Source organism: Parasteatoda tepidariorum, chromosome 10, assembly GCF_982258835.1.
Source record: "Parasteatoda tepidariorum strain Cologne lab strain chromosome 10, Ptep-v5.0, whole genome shotgun sequence".
NCBI classification, from domain to species: domain Eukaryota; kingdom Metazoa; phylum Arthropoda; class Arachnida; order Araneae; family Theridiidae; genus Parasteatoda; species Parasteatoda tepidariorum.
In genome coordinates this window covers 88,960,808-88,981,980 of record NC_141764.1, presented here as the reverse complement: position 1 = coordinate 88,981,980, position 21,173 = coordinate 88,960,808, and the positions used below count along the sequence as shown (strand labels likewise).

Below are 21,173 nucleotides of genomic sequence, written 5' to 3'. Positions count from 1 at the left end.
ACTTTTTTTTTATTGTTAAACTTGTGCTTTCTATTAAAGGTATTTATAATAATTTCGTGTTCAAACAGGAAAGCATGTTTTTCTTTGGCTTTATTATTCTAAAGAAGAGTTCATTAAAAAAGTGAACATTTATAAAAGTCGTGGTCGTCATATAGGCATTTAATTAAAATAACATAAGTTACAAAACATGTTACATCCGTGAAAAAAGATCATTACTATGCTAGAAAAGAAACACAAACAATATTATATTTAATATATCTCTGCTAATATAAAAATTTTAATATAGAATAAAGAAGCCTTTATTAAAAACAATTATATTGAGTACAGAATTATATCCATTTTAAACTGGTGCGGACATTCTATCTGATGATGATGTAAAATTCCATAATTCTTGAGCTGCTAAATCATCTTTTGGAGTTGCAACCGGCTTTAAAATGAATTCTTCTGAAAATAGATTGAAAATCAAACAGTGTAAGTGCTGTGCCAGTCAATTTTAGCATATAACACGAATTATTTGTAAATGTTACTGTTAGATTCATATAAATAAAAAATAGAAAAAAATAACTAATACGGTGTATAGTGTTTAGCATATTTTGAAATTATGTTAGTATTGAAAATGTAATTACAGTAGAACAAGATTATAATAAGAACGTAGTGACGGTAACAGTTTGCTTAAACAGGGTGTGCGTCTAAAAAAAACCCAAATTGTCTAAAACTATCGGGGGGAAAAAAAAGAACTAAAAGATGTTCGAAAACGAACTACTTTTTATAAGCTTTTTTTTTCCGACGTCCAACACACCATAAAATATGACACCACATAAAACACCACAACATGACATAAAATACATTATCAATAACACACATTTATCCAGAAAAGATAGCAATCATTCCACGTCTGTGGAGTTGTTTTAAATGTTTCTTTCCCCTCACTTTTAAATTCTGCAGTTTACAAATATTTGGTCAGGAATATCCACTCAAATACGTTGGCAATTGTAGGTATTGTATTTATTTATTTAATGGTTTTTATAGCAACAACTGTTAGTTATTGCAATTCAATCAAGTATTTTTAAACCGTTTAGGAGGTAAAGAAATTTTCTTATAATAGTCGAATGCGTTTTTTCGTTTGTATCCGAATTATATTCGTAATAACAGCTTTCTATGTTGCCATTTTAGCAATGAACCTACCATTTATACGAAATTTTCTCGTTAAACCAAGATTTTCGTTAAATCATAGCCCTTGATAAAGAAATACAGAAATACGACAATATTTAGATTTTTATCATTAAAAAGTATGTATATTTCTGTTAAGAAACTTCGATTATTCTTCGAAAAAGGGTTCAAGTTAATAAAAGCATGTTATTTTAAAGAATTTTTTATATTAACCATAATGGTTAGTAGTCAGTATTTTAAAAATAATTCGGAACCAAACACAAGCATCTTATAAAAACATTTCAGTTCGGAAAAGGCAGAGTTATAAATTGCTCACATTTTTTGCATTTGATGAAGAGGAATCAAATCCCCACATAAAGAATTCTTATTTTTCTTCATCAATTACCAAAAAAGCCATTAAAAATCGATAACTTCTCAAATGCATACGGGTTGCTCTAAAGAAAATTGAACAAGTGTGATAGCACCAGAAATTTAATAATGATAGCAGCACATCACCACTCTAAAATGTTAGGAATTAGGGTATTAGGAATGCTCCGCAGTAACAGTGCGCAAGTAAACATTTAAAGTGAATGTATAGTCCTGATATGATGCGTTCAGAACAAAATAATGCGCAGTTTTGTCGTCATTGTCAGAATGTGAGCTTAATGAGGACATTTTTTGTCTAATGTTCACTGTATATGGCGAGCACTTTCTGCGATGAATCGCGGCAAACAAATAGAATAGAAGTTTTCGTGAAGGCCGTATATTAATATTGCATCTGTCGCCGACCAGGTGGCCGAGTGGTTAGCGTGCCTGACTGCAGAGCCGATGGTTGAGGGTTCGAATCCCGCTAAGGACATGGATGTTTCTTTCTCTCTCTGTGTGTTCTATGTCCTTTCTCCTTTGTATGTGTGAATGTGACCCGCCCTTTAAACAGGTTTATGGTTGTGTGACGTGGGAGACGCTGCTCCACCGCCTCGCTTCACCACAGATGCCCACTGGGTAACGAGAAGAGAGTAGCAGTCCTGGCATATGAGGCCAATGGGACAATATATCCCAAGTGCCGCCATTAAAAAAATATATATATATTGCATCTGTCATGATTGATCAAGGGGATATTTCCGTATCGTGATCTGTCGCGCCAACTGCAATCGCCAAGGTGCCAAATAGATTTTAAACTTGCAATTTAAAAAAAAAAAACATGTAGATTTTTGCCCTGGGGTGGCTACGAGTTATAGCTTTCAAGTTAATCCCTTTTTGTGATGATTTTTTAAAATTTTTTTTTTAAGTTTCTTGCGGGCCACTGCCTGGAAGTTTCCAAGACTTGGCGATTATTCTACCACAGATCACGATACGGAAATCTCCCCAAGATCGAAAGCAAGCCATGATTCCAAATGTCTACTTAACTGACTACTTTTCTGTACACGTGCAATTCTATAAATATTTTCCCTTCATTTTCTTCTTTTCTTTTAAATAAATAAATCGAATTGCTATTGCATTTAACGAAAAAATTCGAAACGTGCTTTTAATGCAATGTGATTTTAGTACTATAAATTTAAGTGTAAAGAAATGAAATAACGATTCCAACATACTTTCTACTTGAGTAATATATTGCGTTTTTTTACTACTCTTGCTGTGGCGACTTTTCTTTTCTCCTTGAGGGCATATAATTTCTGAAAAAAAGATATAAGAATATTCAGTCAAGATTTTTCAATTCTAAAAAAAGGGAAAAAAAATATTTTTTTTGAATTAATTACATCTCATTCTTATTATAATTCTAAGATTATTTTTATTCAAAGCTTCCAATTATTAATTATACATGTCAATTTAAGGATCATTCTTATTGCATGCATTTGCACATCGCACTAGAATTGCTCATTGGACTATTGGCAAAGGTCAGGGGAACATCTCTAAAGTTGATCCGAAGACATGTCATCACAATTTTGATCCTCTGCAGAGAAGATGGCTCTCGCGTTTCGGTAGCCTCGTCCTGCAACGGGAATTAAAATGAAACAATAGTTTAATGAGAACCGATTCCGAACACCCTCAGTCTCTTCGCAGGCTGATTAAAGTGGTCATCATATACCCTCGCACATACCAGTAATGCTTGACTTCAGTGATCTAGTGATTCACTGGGAGCTGTGTCTAAATGATCAGTCCACTGCGGATTCGCAATTTTTTTCTGTTGAGTTTCGAATTAGTCCCTCATTTCGATATGAGCCTCTCCTCCATCTTTGGTGCGATCGTAACGCTCGAATATGCCATCTGAGGAAACGACCAGTTGTATGTTTTGACCCTCTTCTTAGTTGTATAGGAATATACTATGATATTATTCCCTTTCGTAATATTTTTTATGAACTGTCAAAAACATTTTTGAAAATTTCCACGACACTTTCTTTTAGAACTATGTTCAACGTAGTTTCTGGTTCCATATAGTTTCCAAACTTAAATCTTCTTCATCTATTTAAAAATAAAGACAGAAACTAACGTTCTTCCTTCTACTATGTCTTTTTACACGCTAATGGTGAAAGCATGCGAAGTGACGCCATAGCTAGAGAGTTTTGCTCTACGCCACCTGGAGCTCATTTCGATCGCCAATATCTTTTGCAACATTCTTACTGCATGCAATTTCGCATATGCTATCTTACGTCAAATGCCCCCAAAGCAAAAATGACTGCGATAATGAAAACGGACAATTCAAGGGAAGAAGGCTGTGGGGGAGCGAAAATATTAGTGAGAACCGAAACATAATTGAAATTTTCAAAGGGTGTCCTCCTAATATGTTTTAAAACGATAAAATAAATAAGCCAATAAAATAAATAAATCAATAATTATTGAAAACTTATATGACAATGTAAATTACAATTTGTTGCTTCTAATGTTGTTTAAAAGATGAAAATCACATTAAGCAAGCACGAAAAAGGAATGTTACGTACATACAGTGAAACCTCTCTGACACGACCGCACTCCGCTTCACAGTAAAATGGTCATTGGTAGATTTTGTCCTTGTTGTAGTTCATTTACGTCGCACTAGAGCTGCACAATCGGCTATTGGCGACGGTTTGGGAAACATCCCTGAGGATGATCCGAAGACATGCCATCACAATTTTGATCCTCTGCAGAGGGGATGGCACCCTCCCTTCCCTACCTTCGGTAACCCAACAACCTGCACGCGAAGTCGAGCACTTTACAGTAGTACAGTTTAATGAGGACCAATACCGCACACCCTCGGTCCCTACGCAGACTGATCCAAGTGGTCACCCACCCGCACACTGATTGCAGCCAGTGATGCTTGATTTCGGTGATCTGCTGGGAACCGTGTCTTAATGATCAGTTCACTGAGGGACGGCCGTTGGTAGAACTTAGTCGTTCTTAGATATACCTCCATTGACTTCAAAACTGTTATCGAAGGTACATGATTTTTAAATTTAACATCTATAAAAATGATACCAACTGATATAATTATATGTAAAAACAAATTTACCTATCATGAATGATAAAGCTATTTGCACCATGGAAAAAAATCAAAGAATTTTTTAAGGCTGTTCTTCGAAAGCTCCGTCGTAATATGAAAATATGCTTTTTTGGGAATAATATGCTATTTTTATAACTGCTGGGAAATTGCAACTGTTACTCATAACTGCTAAGTCAAGTTTAGCCTATCTAGAGCTAGCGTTGTCCACTCTTATTTTGAAAATGGCGCAAAACGTTAATAAGGAAAAAAGCCACAGTTTTGTGAAAATAAAAAGCGTTTGTGGTTTAAAAACTTACTTCAGTTCTGTATTACCTGGGTTCAAAATAATTTGCAAAAACTGAGAATAAGGCAGCGATTTTAATAATTTTCATCTTAGTGCAAAATGTCACCAAATTGGTTGATTTTTAAAAAGTTTAGGAACTTCGAAATGTTTAAGTTATTTGTCTGTTCTAAAGTCGAGATAATTCTTCACGGCAAGATTATATAGATAGTTTAGAGTCATCGCATTGCGTCAAATGTAAGGCACTTAAACTATGGCTTTTTTGTTTTCCTTGGCGACAGAGCTTGGAGAAACAGCGTTAAACTATTTATTTCAGTTGAATAGCAAGAGAGAAGAATTTAACAAAATTTCCCATAAAAACCAAAGGGTGTTCTTTTGTTTCTTTCGTTAATGTCGTCGCTGTATTCCAGAAAAGTTTAAAGATTTTGAACAAAAGAAAAAAATAAATAAATAAATAAATAATAATATTAATAAAATTAATTGTTATTTTGAAGTTGATAAAGGCAAATAAATATACCAGAAGCTGTAGAAATCATAAAAGGATCGTGAACTTTTTTGGATATTTTTTGCTGACTGGTTTGCTTTTCAAAAAAAGAGGGAGAAATAAATTTTCGCTTTAATGCTTCATGAAGATATTGTAATTTTTCGTGCTGCCTTATCCGCTCCTTAAGTTTTTCAGATAATTCAGCAGTTCTCTTTTTTGATACTTCCAGCTCACACCGTGTACCTAAAACACAATATTTTATTTAAACCTATTATTATGGATATAATTTATTATGTGCTAAGTATGTAGTCAAACACTTGCTTATTTTCCTGTGACTCATAAAAAATATGCAATTTTCAGACTGTAGAATTTGCAATTTTATTGAGAAATTTAAGATCAGTTAGTCATATTTTATCAGAAAAAAATTTGTAAATTACAACTCTTAAAATTAACTCATGAAAAAACCAACGAACTTTAAACTATTAAAATATGTAATATAATAACGATCATTTGGGTTTATTTATTTGTAAATTTACGCTGCAATATTCAAGCTCAATAAGTCTAACTTCTAATACAAGATGGAGGTCTAAGACAGGGGTCGACAAAGTGATCGAATTTGGCTCTTGAGGATAGATATAGTATAGTTAGGGGTCGATCCGAATTAGAGGATGATGAGTAAAAAAAAATACAATTCGATCTTAAATTTTGTGACAGCAACGCAGTATAATACCATTTTCGTTTGGAATGCTTTTTTTAATTGCAACATAAGTAAACATTTTATAATACATGATACCTTATTTCATTTCTCATTCCAGCATACGTTTTATGCATTTGTATGAATTTCAACAGATGTTCAGCAGATGTATTTTCAAAGTTTAATAGTATTCAAACACGTCTCCAAGGAAAAGATATATTAATTCAAATATAAACACTAATTTTAAGCTTTCAAGTTAAATGGAACTCGTATGTCTCATTGTTACGTAAAGATTTTCTATATTTTTCAAATTTAAGACCATTAAATATCTGCAAGTGGCGTCATTGTAGATAAATCTTTCAGATGTAGTTTCAGAAATTTCAAAATAATTAAAAATAATTCCATAATATAGATTCAGAAGCCAGTCTCTGTCGTGTCTTCCTCTTCTTGAAGTGCAAGTACCCAATAGGATATAAACAACTGAGAATTAGAAATATAAACGAATCATCTCCAAAAATCAACAATGATTTTATCTGACGATTTGGAGATATTGAAACTATGGATATCCCAGAATTGATTATTGCTCCAATTTCTGTTGAAGTAGAAAATACGGTCTGTCATTTACAAGCTCAAGTAGCTTAGTTATAAGTTGACTTTTAATCAAAGATGCGTTTATTAACTGTGAGTAAATTTTAGACAAATATAAATATTACACAAAAATATCTAAAGCTTTGTAATGTGACATTTCCTTTTTTAATTGCATATCCACTTATGGTTGAATCTGGCTTCAGTCATGTTAAATATACTTTAAAAAACCAGAGAAAGAAAATGAATGCGGAGCTCCGGAACTACACTGGTTATCATAAATTAAGGAAAATTCACAAAAATCGCGATAACTCAAGAAATTACACATGGAATTTTATGAAACTTACCCACAATATACAACACATAGTAAGGTATTAAACAACATAAAAAGAAATTATCAGACATTAATAGTAGTATAGAAATTAGCACATGTATAAAATAAACAAATTGGAAGTATCGGTTTGCAATAGAAAAAGTACCTTTAATATGGAATATGATTGCCTCTAGAAGCAATACAGCACAAACAGCGATGTGTGATGCTTTCAATTATGCGGTCTATCAGTTCAATAGGAAGTGAGAGCCATTGCTCTTGTAAAGCAGTTGCAAGCGTGGCAAGGGTCTGAGGGGGCGGATTGATGGCAGATACACGCCTCCCTAGAGCATCCCAAACGTGCTCGATAGGATTCAAGTCCGGGGATCGAGCTGGCCACTCCATGCGAGTAATTGTTTCCTGTTGAAGATAATCATCAACAATGCGAGCTCTGTGTGGTCTTGCATTATCGTCCTGTAACAGGAAGCAATCACCAATTGCCCCGGCATATGGGCGCACATAAGCATCAAGGATGTTGTCTCGATAAACCTGAGCATTCACGGTTCCCCTTGGAAAGACATGGAGGTATGTGCGCCCTCCTAAGGATATGCCTCCCCAAACACAGACACTGCCTCTTCCGTATGCATCTCTTTCACGGATGTTTGATGGATGATAACGGGTCCCAGGTTCTCTCCATATCAAATAACGTCTACTGTCACTTTCTAGACTAAACCTGGACTCATCCGTAAAGAGAACAGGCCTCCATTGATCTGACGTCCAGTGGACATGTTGTCGGGCCCACTGCAAACGGTCTCTCCTATGGCGTGATGTGAGCGGCACGCAAATGGCTGGTCGTCTCGCATACAGACCACCTTCGTGGAGCCTTCTGCGCACAGTTGACGTTGACACCAACCTTCCGGTGGCTGCAGCAAGAGAGGATCTAAGATGTGTCGGAGTAGCGGTTCTATTCCTGCGTGCACTTAATGTCAAATATCGGTCATCGGCACTGGTCGTAACAGTTGGCCGTCCTTGACTGAACCTCCTAGATGCCGAATCTGTGGTTTGAAATTGCCTCCAAAGTCTATGAACCACAGATGGACTCACATTTAGCCATCTGGCCACTTCTGATTGACTCTGCCCTGCCTCTAGTCTCCCGATGGCTCTCCATCGTAGTTCTTCAGGCAAATGATGCCTAGAGGTCATTATTACGAATTGGCTATCTCAGATTTTCAATGTCGCAATCACAGTAAAATTTGTGTGCTTTCTCTCAAACTTGGACTTTTATGCTCCAGGCAGATGACGTAAGCCGAGTGCAGCGCCACTAATTTGCATATTGCAATTTTACTCAGCTACTCTTAGTGGACAACATATGCAAATTTTGCACGGTTTGGCTTACTTTTGAAAGAGTTATCGCTATTTTTGTGATTTTTCCTTAATTTATGATAACCAGTGTATTTTAATCTGATAACAAATTTCGAATCAAACATTGCTAATCTAGCCAAGCGTCATGATTGATTTATACAAAAATTTGTTTTTGTCAAAATAAAATAAATAATTTTAAGAAACAGGTAAGTTATTTTTCGCTTTTTTTTAAAAATCATTTTTAGAGGTAGTGAACAAAGGAATTCGAAAATTTATAGTGGTCACTGATCAAAAAAAAAAAATAATAATAAATATTGGTGGCCTCTGGTCTAACGTATTCAAATGGTTTTATTATCCCATAAATTGTATTCCTAGAGTGTAGACACATAAGTAATACTCAGCTGATATCTTAACTTTATTTTAAAGGTACACGAACCATTGGAAGCAAATAAGTATGCATCACTTCCATGGGGCAGAATCTCGCTGTCTGATATGAATTTGATAGGAAAAGAAAAATTACACTTTAATATTTATTTTTATATTTAAACGTTTATCCTGTATTGTAAATAAAAAGGTTGACTGTAAAAAAAAATGTAAATAAGGTAAAACATTGAAAAAAAACTTATTATTAGTTGTAATAAAACACATCTTACCTTCTAACTGCTGCCGAACATCTAAATTTAGCTAAGGAATTCATGAGATTATTTGAAAAATCAAAATCATCTTAAACTGCTGTTTGTAGAAAATGCAACACCATGAAAGAATCATCAGAATCAAATGAAATTTAATGCAGAAACGACTTGTACTGATACAAATAAATGATGAAATTTTCAAAACAAAAGAAACAAATTAAGCGTCCGAAATCAGTATTTGGTGCAGCCACCACGCGCTGCAATTAGTGCTGCTATACGACGTGGCATGGAGTCAAACAGATGTTGAATATCTGCTTGAGGAAGAGAATTCCATATCGCTTGTATGCGCAACCAAAGTTCGTCTTTGGAAACTGCAGGACGCGGATCACGAGTGAGACGCCGACCAACCATATCCCACACGTGCTCAATAGGCGACATATCCGGCGAATAAGCAGGCCAAGGAAGAAGTTGCATGCGTTGTGCTGAACAGAAGTCTCTAACAGTCCGCGCAACATGTGGGCGCGCATTATCCTGCTGAAAGATAGCTCCAGGGATGCCTTGAAGGAAAGGAACGACTTCGGGCTGTAGCACTTCACGGACGTATCTGTTGCTATTGAGATTACCCTCAATTCGTATCAAATTGGATCGTCCATGATACGAAATCGCACCCCAGACCATAACTCCGGGTGTTCGACCACTATGTCGTTCAATAATACACTCAGGAAGGCAGCGTTGACCGGCCAGGGACTACAATAGGGGATAAGGACAGTTTACTTTCCCCTCCGGAAGTCTGAAAAGCAGCTGGCCATTTGTAAACCGGTTTGTTGCTCAAAAAGTGGCGCTGATTACTTCTCAGGGATCAGAAAAAGTGCATTCCATACATTCTTTCCATGCGTTAGCGTTGAATAGTCGCTGGATACTAAATATTTTCTGTATTAATTGATTTTTTTTTTAAATTGTGAATTAAAATTCACAATTTTAAAATGCCAAGAGTGTGTTTTTCTACAGGATGCAATACCGGGTATGTGAAACAACGAAGAGAAGCAATAAAAGATGGGAAGAAGGTACCCAGCCTTTTTCAAGCATCAAAGGTATGTGCACGTGCTATTTAAATATGTATATAAGTTATGATTATACGTTATATATTGATATAATACATACGTCATGAATTGATGATCATTATGTAGTTTCGATTTCAAAACTGTTTATATTAGTTGTATCGCATTTGGAGATGAAACGAAGCTATTGTTTAAAATTTTGCAATGATTGTTTTGTGATAAATTTCTTTGAAAAATAAAATATATATATTGACGTTAAATATAATACGATATATATATAATATAATTTAAAATTGAAAAATGCAATATAACAAATATATTACGTATGATGATAAACTGATCAGAGATTCAAAATTAAAATAACGAAGAAGTGATTAATTAAGGAAGATACATACTATGCACATAAAATAAATATTATTTAAATTAAAACATTTGTATGTAAATGAATATTTTTGTATGTATAATAGCTTAAATTAATTAAAATTCAGTAATTATATTTAATTTACTATTAATTGTACTAACTTATATAATAAAACTTAATAACTTCACAGAATGATAGAAGTTAATAGCTCATTTAATATGATTTATTTCATTGCTAGGGCTTTCATTCTTTCTGTACAATATCAGATTTATCACTTGAATTGGTTAAGTATGAATTTGCTTTCTTTATATTGCCTTTCCTTAAAGGATAATATCAGGTAATGGCTGTTATGATTTTATCCTTGTAAACTTCTTTCGTTAAAATATTTATATTCTCTGGTTCTATGTTCTGCTGAGTGTTGAAAAATTTTTATTAACTTTTTTGTAAACATGTGTTGTTGAAAAATGTTGTTTTCATAAAAATTTTGTGATTACATCACAATTGAAATTGTTCTGACTGCATGAAACATTCTGTCCATTACCATTTAATATTTATTATACAATAATTTATTAAACTGTTTAAATTTTAATACCACTTTTCTAGAACAGTAAATCTTGTTAAATGTAATTTCATTTCATATTTTTTATATGTATTTTAAATTAACCTAATCCATTCATATTCAAAACACAGCATTTTTACCTCATTTATGTATTAATTTATTTAATGTAATTTTGATATTTGACAAATTTATTTGTTAAATATCAAAATTATAAATCTGTTCATTTGTTAATTCAATTGTTAAATTAATTAATTTGATTTTGACAAGTTTAAATTTATTACACCTTTTGACTTCAATCTTCTGTTAATTCAAGTTTCTTCATATTTGTTAAAATGAATTCACATTATATATTAAGTTAACTATCTCTTAAAAATAAATACTTATTTTATGTATTTCAGTATTTTTTTTTTTTTTTTTGTATTTTGAATCAGATAATAATCATAATAATAAACCAATCAATAGTGATTATAACCTTTAATATTAAAAATATTGTTCTAATTATCATGCCGTAATTGGCAAATTGACGTAATTATTTCTATTATCTTTTCACTACTACTTGGAATATTCATCCACAGAACATTTAAAAGTTGACAGATCTGATAATGTCTATGTTACTGAACCTGTGCAAGTATTTTATTTAACCTTGATAAATATATGTTTTACAATGTATATTATTTTTATGTGTATTCGTGTGTGTGATAATATTAATTTCTTTATAGAATGAAATGAATGTGATGTGCGTGCATTTAAATCTGCCTGATGCCTGGAAATTTTTCTTTAAGTTTAAGATTTCTTTTTGATTTTTAAAATCTCTCTTGTTACATTGAGTTTTAGTGTCATCTTCAAGACTCTTTTTTTTTACATATAAAAGCTGTTATTAATTTATTGTTTCTGTGTTGCATGCACATTAATATCTGACTGTATTTAAAATATTTCCTAAGATTATTGTTTCTAGTATTTTCCTTTGTGATGCATGTTTTATTAATACCAGGCTGGTGCTAAGATTTTCATTGAAATTGCATGCATTGTACTTTGTTACTTAATAGCTGTTTGTGTGTTGCATGTAATTTTAACATCTGGCTGATTCTGGAAACTATTTACACAGATTTATTCCTACATTTTTTTTTCTTTTATTTGTTTATTTATTTATTTTATTTGCCTTTTAAGAATTACTTTTATGATATTTTCTTTTTCAATATATGCTTTTATTAATGTTTGAAATTTTTCGTCAAGTTTCTATTATGCATAAATGTATTAATAATTAATTTTGTGTTGCATGTAATTTTTGCATCTGGCTGGAGCCTGGAAACTTTTTACAAAGATTTATATGTAATTTTTATATTTTATTATTCAATATATGCTTTTATTAATATTTGAAATTTTTCATCAAGATTTTATTTTGCATAAATTTAATAATAAGTAATTTTGTGTTGCATTTAATTTTAGCATCTGGCTTGAGCCTGGAAACTTTTTACTGATATCTACACGTACAGTTATTTTAAGTTATATATTTATTTCTTTTTAAAAAAAATTAAAATATTTTCTTTTTTGATGCATGCTTTTATTAATGTCTAGAACTTTAAAATTTTTCGTCTGGATTTTTTTTACATATAAATGTATTAATAATTAATTTTATGTTGCATGTGATTTTTGCATCAAGCTGAAGCTCGAAAAGTTACAGGTTTACATGCAGTTTTGTTATTTATTTTTAAGTATTTTGTAATATTTTTGTTGTCAATGCATGTTTGTATTAATGTCTGGAACTTTGATATTATTAATTAGTATGGTTGTTATTTGCTATAATTTCTAGAGTGTGATGAGAATTACTTTCCTGTTTGATGTTTCACTTTGGTATGTATTTAATAATATTTATAGTTTATTCTAAAATGAATTCTTCAGATGATATAATAAATTTCAATATTTCTTTAAAATATTTTTTTTTAAACTACTAGATTTTTTTAGTAATTTTGTCCCATATTTTATTATATTTTTACATAGTATTTTTTTCATGTAAATTTAATCTTTTTTTTATTATTTATTTTTTAGTTTCTACTTAAGAATTATTTTTAAAATCTCAGTACGTTTAAGCTATATTTTCAGATTTTTAACAGATTCAAACGTAAACTAAATGTTGAACTATATTAGGGTTTAAGTGAAATGGCAAAGATCCAATACAGTTCAAACGTTTGGTTAGATTACTTCTTGGCCAAATGACGGACAGTGAAGCAAGAGTTATTGCCTAGTGTAATTGTGAATCCGAATATATTATATTCTAGCTGAATGAGAGTTCTTATTGAAAAGGTTGGTATAGAAGATTAGAAATTTTTGATACTTCCTGATCTTAAATATAGGTATGTATTCAATAATCATATAATATTTAATATAATTATTTAATTTTAGTTACTTTTTAGTAGAAAAATTATTTTATATCATTAATTTTGGATTTTTAACCCTGTATGCAGGGCCATGTAACCTTTTGGTATTATTCAAACTCATGTGATTAAGTCAAACAAATAGACAGAATTGAGTCAAATATTTATCATATGCAATTTTTTCTGCACTATTTCTGAGCTTATATGTTTTATTTCTCTATTGTAACAAACTAAGTAATGTTTTGTTGAAAGCTTAAATTTGCAATTGTTTGTTTTTTTTCAATATTAATTTAATAGGATGTTTGTGGGTTTAAATATTTTTAATATTTTTCTTAACTTATAAGAACTGCTTGAAATTAGCCAATATAGTTTTCAATACTCATACTATATTTTATGAAATTTTAAAAGATATAGTTATAGAAGTCAAATTTTTATAATTCTTTTTTTCAATTGAAATAGTTATTTAATTTAACACTGTATCAAGGAGACATGGAACAATTTTTTTTGTAGGTCACATAAATTAAAAATTATTTAATTATGAACTTAATTTGAAGGATATAAAGGTAGAAAAAAACATATAAAAGCTTTAACATTTAGCATTGATTCAATGCATTTATTTAAACTTCGATATTAAAATTTTTCTTAATTTTAAAACTTACCTACTTATTTTAATGTTAATTTTATTACATGTTTGGAAGTTTAAATTTTATTTTCAATTAGCTCTTTATTTTCTGAAGTTTTGAGAACTAAATGTTGAATTGCATTAGGGTTTCAGTATAATTGCTTAAAAACCCAATATAATTTAAACATTTGGTTGGATTATTTCTTTGGCAATTTGATAAACTTGAATTATTGATTAGCAAGACATCATAGCTCAATCTTTCAGCTGAGTTAGTTTTTATTGACAAAGCATGATGGAGGAATATTGAAATTCTCATGTCTCAAATGATTCTTAAGCATGAGTATGTATACATTATTATTATTTATAGTATGTGTAGAGTTTGAAATTTTATTAGTTGCACTAATACTTTATTACAATAAATATAAGTTTTCCTTTTATTGTAAGGTATGAAACCTTGTTAAAAATGATTTTAATAGCTTTTTAAATGGATTTTATTATCAATAATAATTAAGCATTTATTTTTCTTGATATTAGGTCAAAATAAAGTTTTCTCTTCAATTATTGAAACGAAAATAAAAGTTTAACTCTAATTTAGTTGTAATAAAAATACATAGTTACAGTAAAGGAATTTACTAATAGTACCATTAAAACTGAAATAATAAAGCAGTGCAATTAATTCCAAATATGAGAATTGTGTAAATTTCATGCAAGAAAATAGCTTTTAATTATAGCTTTTTAATTTTCTTATAAATAAAATCAATAGGTATAATTACAAAAATGCCAACTCAAAATAATTTTTTTTAAAACTATTGTAGACGTATTTATTTTTCATACAAATGATTATTTAATCTAAAAACTTTTTATGTATCCCTTGATTTATGAATGTAATGATTTGACTTTACAATATTGGGACGTTTTTTTATTTTTGAACGAAAAGAATCGCAATTTATTTTCTTTGAAATCTACAAACAAGTAAAAAAAATTCAACAAAAAATACTATTATGATATTTGGTATTTTTATTCGAAAGTTACTGTAGAAAATGTAAAAATACGAAATATTTAATAAAATAATATTTCACACAGTCGCTTCTTATAAATAAATATCTTTTTTAGCATTGCTATCGTTGAAGACTCAATTTTTTAATTTTATTTACATTATATCGTTATGTTTCAAACATAAGCTCTTTGATAATTCTTTAAAAATAATTGAGAACAAAATGTTATATAAATGGTCACTAGATGGCGCGAACATAGAGCACGGACTACAATGTTCAAGTTCAACGTGACGCCCTGCAGGTGAAGTGATTCATCTTCCTCCTTTATGTCTATGTGACCGGCATAACGTCTAACACGAACACGGCCATCATGGGTCCACAAATTGAAGCGTGATTCATCTGAAAAGACAACTTGGTGCCAATCAGCTCGCCAGTCTCTGTGCTCAAGAGCCCACTGCCGACGCAGCCGTCGATGATCCGCCGTGAGGGGAATCCTGTATAATGGCACCCTTGCACGCAATCCACGGCGCAGCAGACGACGACGAATTGACGAAGCCGACAATTGTACACCTGTAGCAGTAGACCAATGTGCTGCCAGCTGCCTGGAGGAAGCTGTGCGATCATTCACCGCCATGCGGAGCAGGTGTCGATCATCGCGCTCTGACGTCACCTTCTGTCGTCCAGTGCCTGTTTTTCGAGTTGTTCGGTGCTCGTCGGTCCACTGCTTCCAAACTCGCATCACTGTGGAACTGTTCCGCTGCATACGAGCTGCTATTGCGCGATAGGAAAATCCTCCTTCTCGAAGGCCGATTATCCTCCCTCGTTCAAACTCCGTAAGTTGCTTGAATTTCTTATTCTTCCGTCGTGGAGGCATACTCAGGTCTCACTAAACGTTTGCCACTAACAAATAATCATAGACTATTTTCAACGTCCCGCTACAGCACTTTATTTATACGCTTTCAGCATCAATTCAGAGGGCGCTGCGCGCGCCACGCACGCGCGATGGCTCTGAAACTTTATTAATTTGCATAATATCCTATAATTGACATTTGCTGCGAATTTCATTTGATTCTGATGATTCCTTCATGGTGTTGCATTTTCTACAAACAGCAGTTTATTTATTATGAGAATGCCATATAATTTTTATGATGGTCAGACTACGTAGACGAGTATGAGATGGTGCATTTTAACTTTTATGCATCACAAATTTTTATACGCAGCGAAGATGTCGATTGTACGCTACATAATGGAAGACTTATTAACCCTAAATTAATTGACTGCGTGGTCGGACCTTTACAAATTACCAACTCACACTTAAGAATTCGCTCAGTATTTACATGATAAAAGGATACTTTCGAGTTCATTTCTAGTTTTTTGAAATATATTATCATAATGCTTCTCTAGTTGATGAGATCTTTCTTTTACTTTGGCTGAGATATATTCCTGAAACATGATTTCTTGGTGTACCTAAATATATTTTAATAATTCAAGATTACAAAATGATACACTGTGATGGCGTTGATCGCCATTACCAATATTTTAGTGGTAGTTGAAGTATCATCATTGACTTTTTGGCCGTTACATACACATCTTAATTTGGATGTAATAAAATAATTGTCTCAAGGAAATAAATAAAATCGTTTAAGCAAAATTGATTTATTAAATATTGAAAATGGCCATAATTCAAAAATATAAGCATAAAGAGAAAAGAAATCCCTTAAAGGAATCAAAATTAAATATTCTCTTACATCGAGAGTTTTGTTAGCATGAATAATATTCAACGGTTGGGACTGGGAGGCCCATAAGGGCACCCCCAGTTGCCACAAGTTTGAAATTGAAAGTGAATGTATTTGTTCACAACGGACAACAGGAGCATGGAGAAGAGATTCAAGATTGGCGAATTATCGAAATATAGCAAAGCCAAAATAATGCCAACCCCCCATAATCAATATTAGGTTTGAAAATACTTCGGCGATCGCGAATCGCCAACAAGACTTTGAGAATTAATATAACCATGTAACTGAAGTATATTCGTGGTAAGAAATTAATAATAAAGAGTTGTAAATAGATTTTTGTTTTCGATTAGGTGTGGCAGTGAACTAATGAGTTTACATTAGTAGTGAAATAAAAAGTTAGCCGTTATATTGATCGATAAGAAAAGAATAAAATGTTTTATGTTCGCTTTTAATAAAAATTCACTAGTTGATTTAATTCAATTACAATTCAATTAAGAATGATAAAAAAATACGTTTAAGTAATTAGAGAAATTTTAAAAACTAGGAATTATGTAATGCCAATTGTGGCATCACATACACATATTTATTTTATTAGATTTGTTTAACGTAATTAACTTTTTACTTCCTTTGGTACATGATGCATTAAAATTGGTTTCATATAAAATTAATTGTTATCAAAAGATTGCCTTTTAAAAATACTTTAAAATAAAAATTAAACAAAAAGAATGAAAATGTTGATTTAGGTTGGTATGTAATTTTGAACTTACCTGGTATGTCCAGAAAGAAATAGCTCTAGAACATATTTCAAATATGATTTCAGGCCTTTGACCAGCAAGAACCATCTAACATGGATAAAGTGAAATTTTAAGCAAAAGTATTAGTTAACGTATTCTCCAAGTTCTAGGATTTATTACTAGTTTCATTACTTTATCGAAAACCTTTTCTAAAATATTGTCAAACTTTTGAGCAAAACTTATCATCACATCAGTAATCAGTAGAAAAATACATGGAAAACATTCAAAAATAATTCAAGCATACTGTTTAAAAATATGAAGTTAAAAGTTTAAAAATAATAATAATGCGAATGTAAATAACAATGCTATTGAAAAGTGCAAATTCTTGAGCAGTCATGTGTATTTTTTGAAATAGTTAACAAGGTAAAATTTAAAATGCATGAAATAACAAATTTAAATAAGTAAATAGAAAAAGTAAATAAATAAACCGGAATAATCCAGAATCAGGTTTAAGCTAGTTAGAGGAACTTCTCGTACAGCTATAGTTTTTATCTTCGTTGTTCAAGATGGTCAATAAATTCAGATCAATTCAACTAGTTGACCATTGCCTATTTAGAAATTGGAATGAGGGAAAAGCAAAATATGAAGGATTTATTTTAACTTCTTGGTGGAAGTTTACTACGATTAGGAAAATATGCCAAAGACAGAAGTCAAGTTAATGTTAAAAGTACGATAACCAAACCTTTTTTTAGCATCGATCATTTTTAGGTTTCACGCTTGTTCAATATCTCAGAAATATAGCGCCAATTTGGCATCTTTGTCTTAGCATCCTCGCCACCGTTTCTTGTAACCCCAAACAGTTGAAAATTAGTTGTTGATCTTATAGCATGAGTGTGCTCGTAGCACCAATCATAATAAAATCTTAAATACAGTCCATATGATATTTTATTCTATTGTTAACAAACGAACCAGCGTAGAAATCAATCAATTAGTAACGAACAACGCTATTGCACAAGCAACGTGTTCTGTAATGACTGCCCTTGAAATATATTTTAAAGAATCCTTGAACTTAGAGTACAGAAACTATTAAGGATCGCAAATGAATATTTAAGCGAAAAAAGAAAACAGAAACGCAATAGGGATCTACATAATCACACTTAAGGAAGGCAAGACAGGAAATACTAAAATCTATTTGATTTCCCAAGGAAACAGAAAGGAGTTGAAATGAGAATCAAAGCAACTGCAAGTTTCATTTGACGATCAAGCTGGTTCGGATATTTCACAATCTCGCTTTCCTTAGCAGTATATCGTTAAACTTCGATAACTCTTTTTTTTCTTCCGTCATTTAAATGTTTATTTTCTACCTTCAATTTGTGTATTCCATTTTTTCTACACTTCTAACAAGGATTTCAAAAATATTCTAAGAGTGGTTGTGATTACGAAATACTCTGTATATTTAAAACCAATAATTTTGATCTCAGTGTATTGATGAGCATAACTTCAATACATTTTAATTGATTTAAGCTCCGTTTTCTCAAAGATGATTTAATTTAAAAATTTATTTTTTATAAGTATTTATACGTTTATATTTTTATTCTAAATATATTTTTTACATAAGGTTTTAGGCATTCTGTTAAATCTGAGTTTTTTTAAATTTTATTATTATTATTAAAAATCTGAAGCTTTAGAGAACAAAATTAGTTGAATCGGTTCGTAGAAATAAAATTTAAAAATTACGACATTCCATGAGTAAAATAATTAATTTTTTAACTATTAGTTATCGGGGAATGCAGTTAAACTTAAAATATTTAAGAGCATGGTTTCTCTTATAAAAAGCGAACATTAGATAAATACTTATATTCTTTAATATCAAACTATTTAATCAAAGTAAAAGCTTACAATAACAACAAATAAATTAGTTAATAAAAAAAGTCAAACTGTGGTAAAAACAAACAAACCAAATTAAGCTAGGGACTGTGTTTCACGCAAAAAATTAAAAGGTACAAGAGTAACTTTTTAGAAGTCTTTATTAATCTTAAGATGCAAGAACTCTTGAGCGTGTAGCTCCTTTACTATATATAAATTCAATATTTTTTCATAATAAAAATAAAACGATAATAAATTTAACGAGGAACCATAAATAAATAATTCAAATGACTTATGAATTATATTTATACACTCATGGACAAAAAAATTAGCACACCAAGAAGGAGTCGTCAAAATGAAACGAAATTTTACATACGTAATAACTACTTTGATTTAAGTAAATGATTAGAAAATCAAAGATTTTCGTTTTTCTTTGATTTTCTAATCATTTACTTGCATCAAAGTAGTCATTACGTATGTAAAATTTCGTATCATTTTGACGACTCCTTCTTGGTGTGCTAATTTTTTTGTCCATGAATGTATTTATTCCTAAAATTTATTTTTCTAATTACTAAGTCTTGGCATAACATACAAATATATCTTACCGATAGTTATATGAATATATCTTATGAATTTATCTTACCGATTTGTATTGCTCTGTTGGATTGAGATCAACTTTAACTATGTCATATTTACCAGACAGAGTGGTTTCACCTATTTCAGATTTAAATGAAAACAAAATCAAATAAGAATATTCAGATGTACTTTATTTTTATCTCGAATTTATTTGAAATATAATTATACTAGAGTCATCTTTACTTTCGCAGAATAGGAAATTCAATATACCCTTTGACGCAGATGATACATATAGCTTGGGGACCCTTTTATATATACATACTATTTGTTTTTTTTTTTTTTTATTCTTTAATTTCAAGCAAAAATATATTTTGGTACTTTTTAGTTATTAAAAATTGCCAAATAGTTACTGAAAACATTGTTAGATTATCATATTATTTGTACTGAAATATAAAATCCAAAAAAAAAAAAAAAAAATAGTCTGATTTTTTTCCCATTCATATTCAAAAATATAACAATAATTGATTTGATAAATTAAAGTAATTTCTATGATAAATTACAATTTCTCTTAGATCTAAATAATTGCAAATGAAAGCAAATTTGAAAAATTGTTGTTTTGAAGTGAGCCGTGATTAGAAGATTTTACCTTAATTTTTTTTCATTCATATTCAAAAATATAACAATAATTGATTTGATAAATTAAAGAAATTTCTATGATAAATAGCTATTTATCTTTCTCTTAGATCTAAATAACTGCAAATAAGAGCAAATTTTAAAAATTGTTGTTTGGAAATGAGCCGTGATTAGAAAATTTTACCTTCAACGCAGAAAAAAAAAGCCCCGCAGTTTCACGCGGTATTTTATAATCATAAATTATTAAAACGCTAAGCATAATAATTTCTCTTTATTTAGTTCAAAGTAACCTAAATTAATATAAAATAAAAATAAAGGTATCAAAAATATGTTTAATAAAAATTGTACGTTGAAGAGTTAAATTAGTATTACAGGGTTATTAATGATGTATGATTTTATCCAGATGTGAAATGAAAATTACTTACATGCAGGGCATATGAATGCTTTTTCGAATTCTCGCAGACCGTCATCGTGGCAAAATATATTTAAGTTTCAATTAAGGTTTTCTTAAATAAGAACGGCAGTTATCTAACATTTAAATATTTTGCAATTAACGTATATAACAAAATGCGAATAAAATAACTTAAAACAATACATATTTAATAACATTTTAAAGCAGAAAAGGATATGAGAACATGAAGTCACCTATAATAGAGAAAAACTTTATTACATTTACTGATTTATTATTAT

General features: G+C 30.7%; 1 protein-coding gene across 3 annotated transcripts; it reads right to left on the bottom strand.

The window, feature by feature from the left end:
* Positions 1–73: 73 nt before the first annotated feature.
* LOC107449897 (E3 ubiquitin-protein ligase CCNB1IP1) lies at positions 74–21,043 on the bottom strand. 3 transcript variants are annotated; one of them, XM_016065567.5, is made up of 8 exons: positions 20,909–20,962; positions 19,918–19,988; positions 17,442–17,516; positions 16,291–16,405; positions 8,993–9,013; positions 5,422–5,631; positions 2,742–2,822; positions 74–444 (listed from the first exon to the last, which is right to left on the bottom strand). In XM_016065567.5, the coding sequence occupies exons 3-8, from the start codon at positions 17,514–17,516 to the stop codon at positions 341–343; spliced, it is 606 nt and encodes a 201-aa protein (XP_015921053.4). In that variant the 5' UTR covers positions 19,918–19,988; positions 20,909–20,962; the 3' UTR covers positions 74–340. The 3 variants fall into 3 exon arrangements, with proteins under 3 accessions (XP_015921053.4, XP_087009439.1, XP_087009440.1); XM_087153313.1 differs by lacking the exon at positions 19,918–19,988 and having other exon boundaries at positions 20,909–21,043; XM_087153314.1 differs by lacking the exons at positions 19,918–19,988; positions 20,909–20,962 and adding an exon at positions 17,897–18,453.
* Between the last annotated feature and the right edge of the window lie 130 nt (positions 21,044–21,173).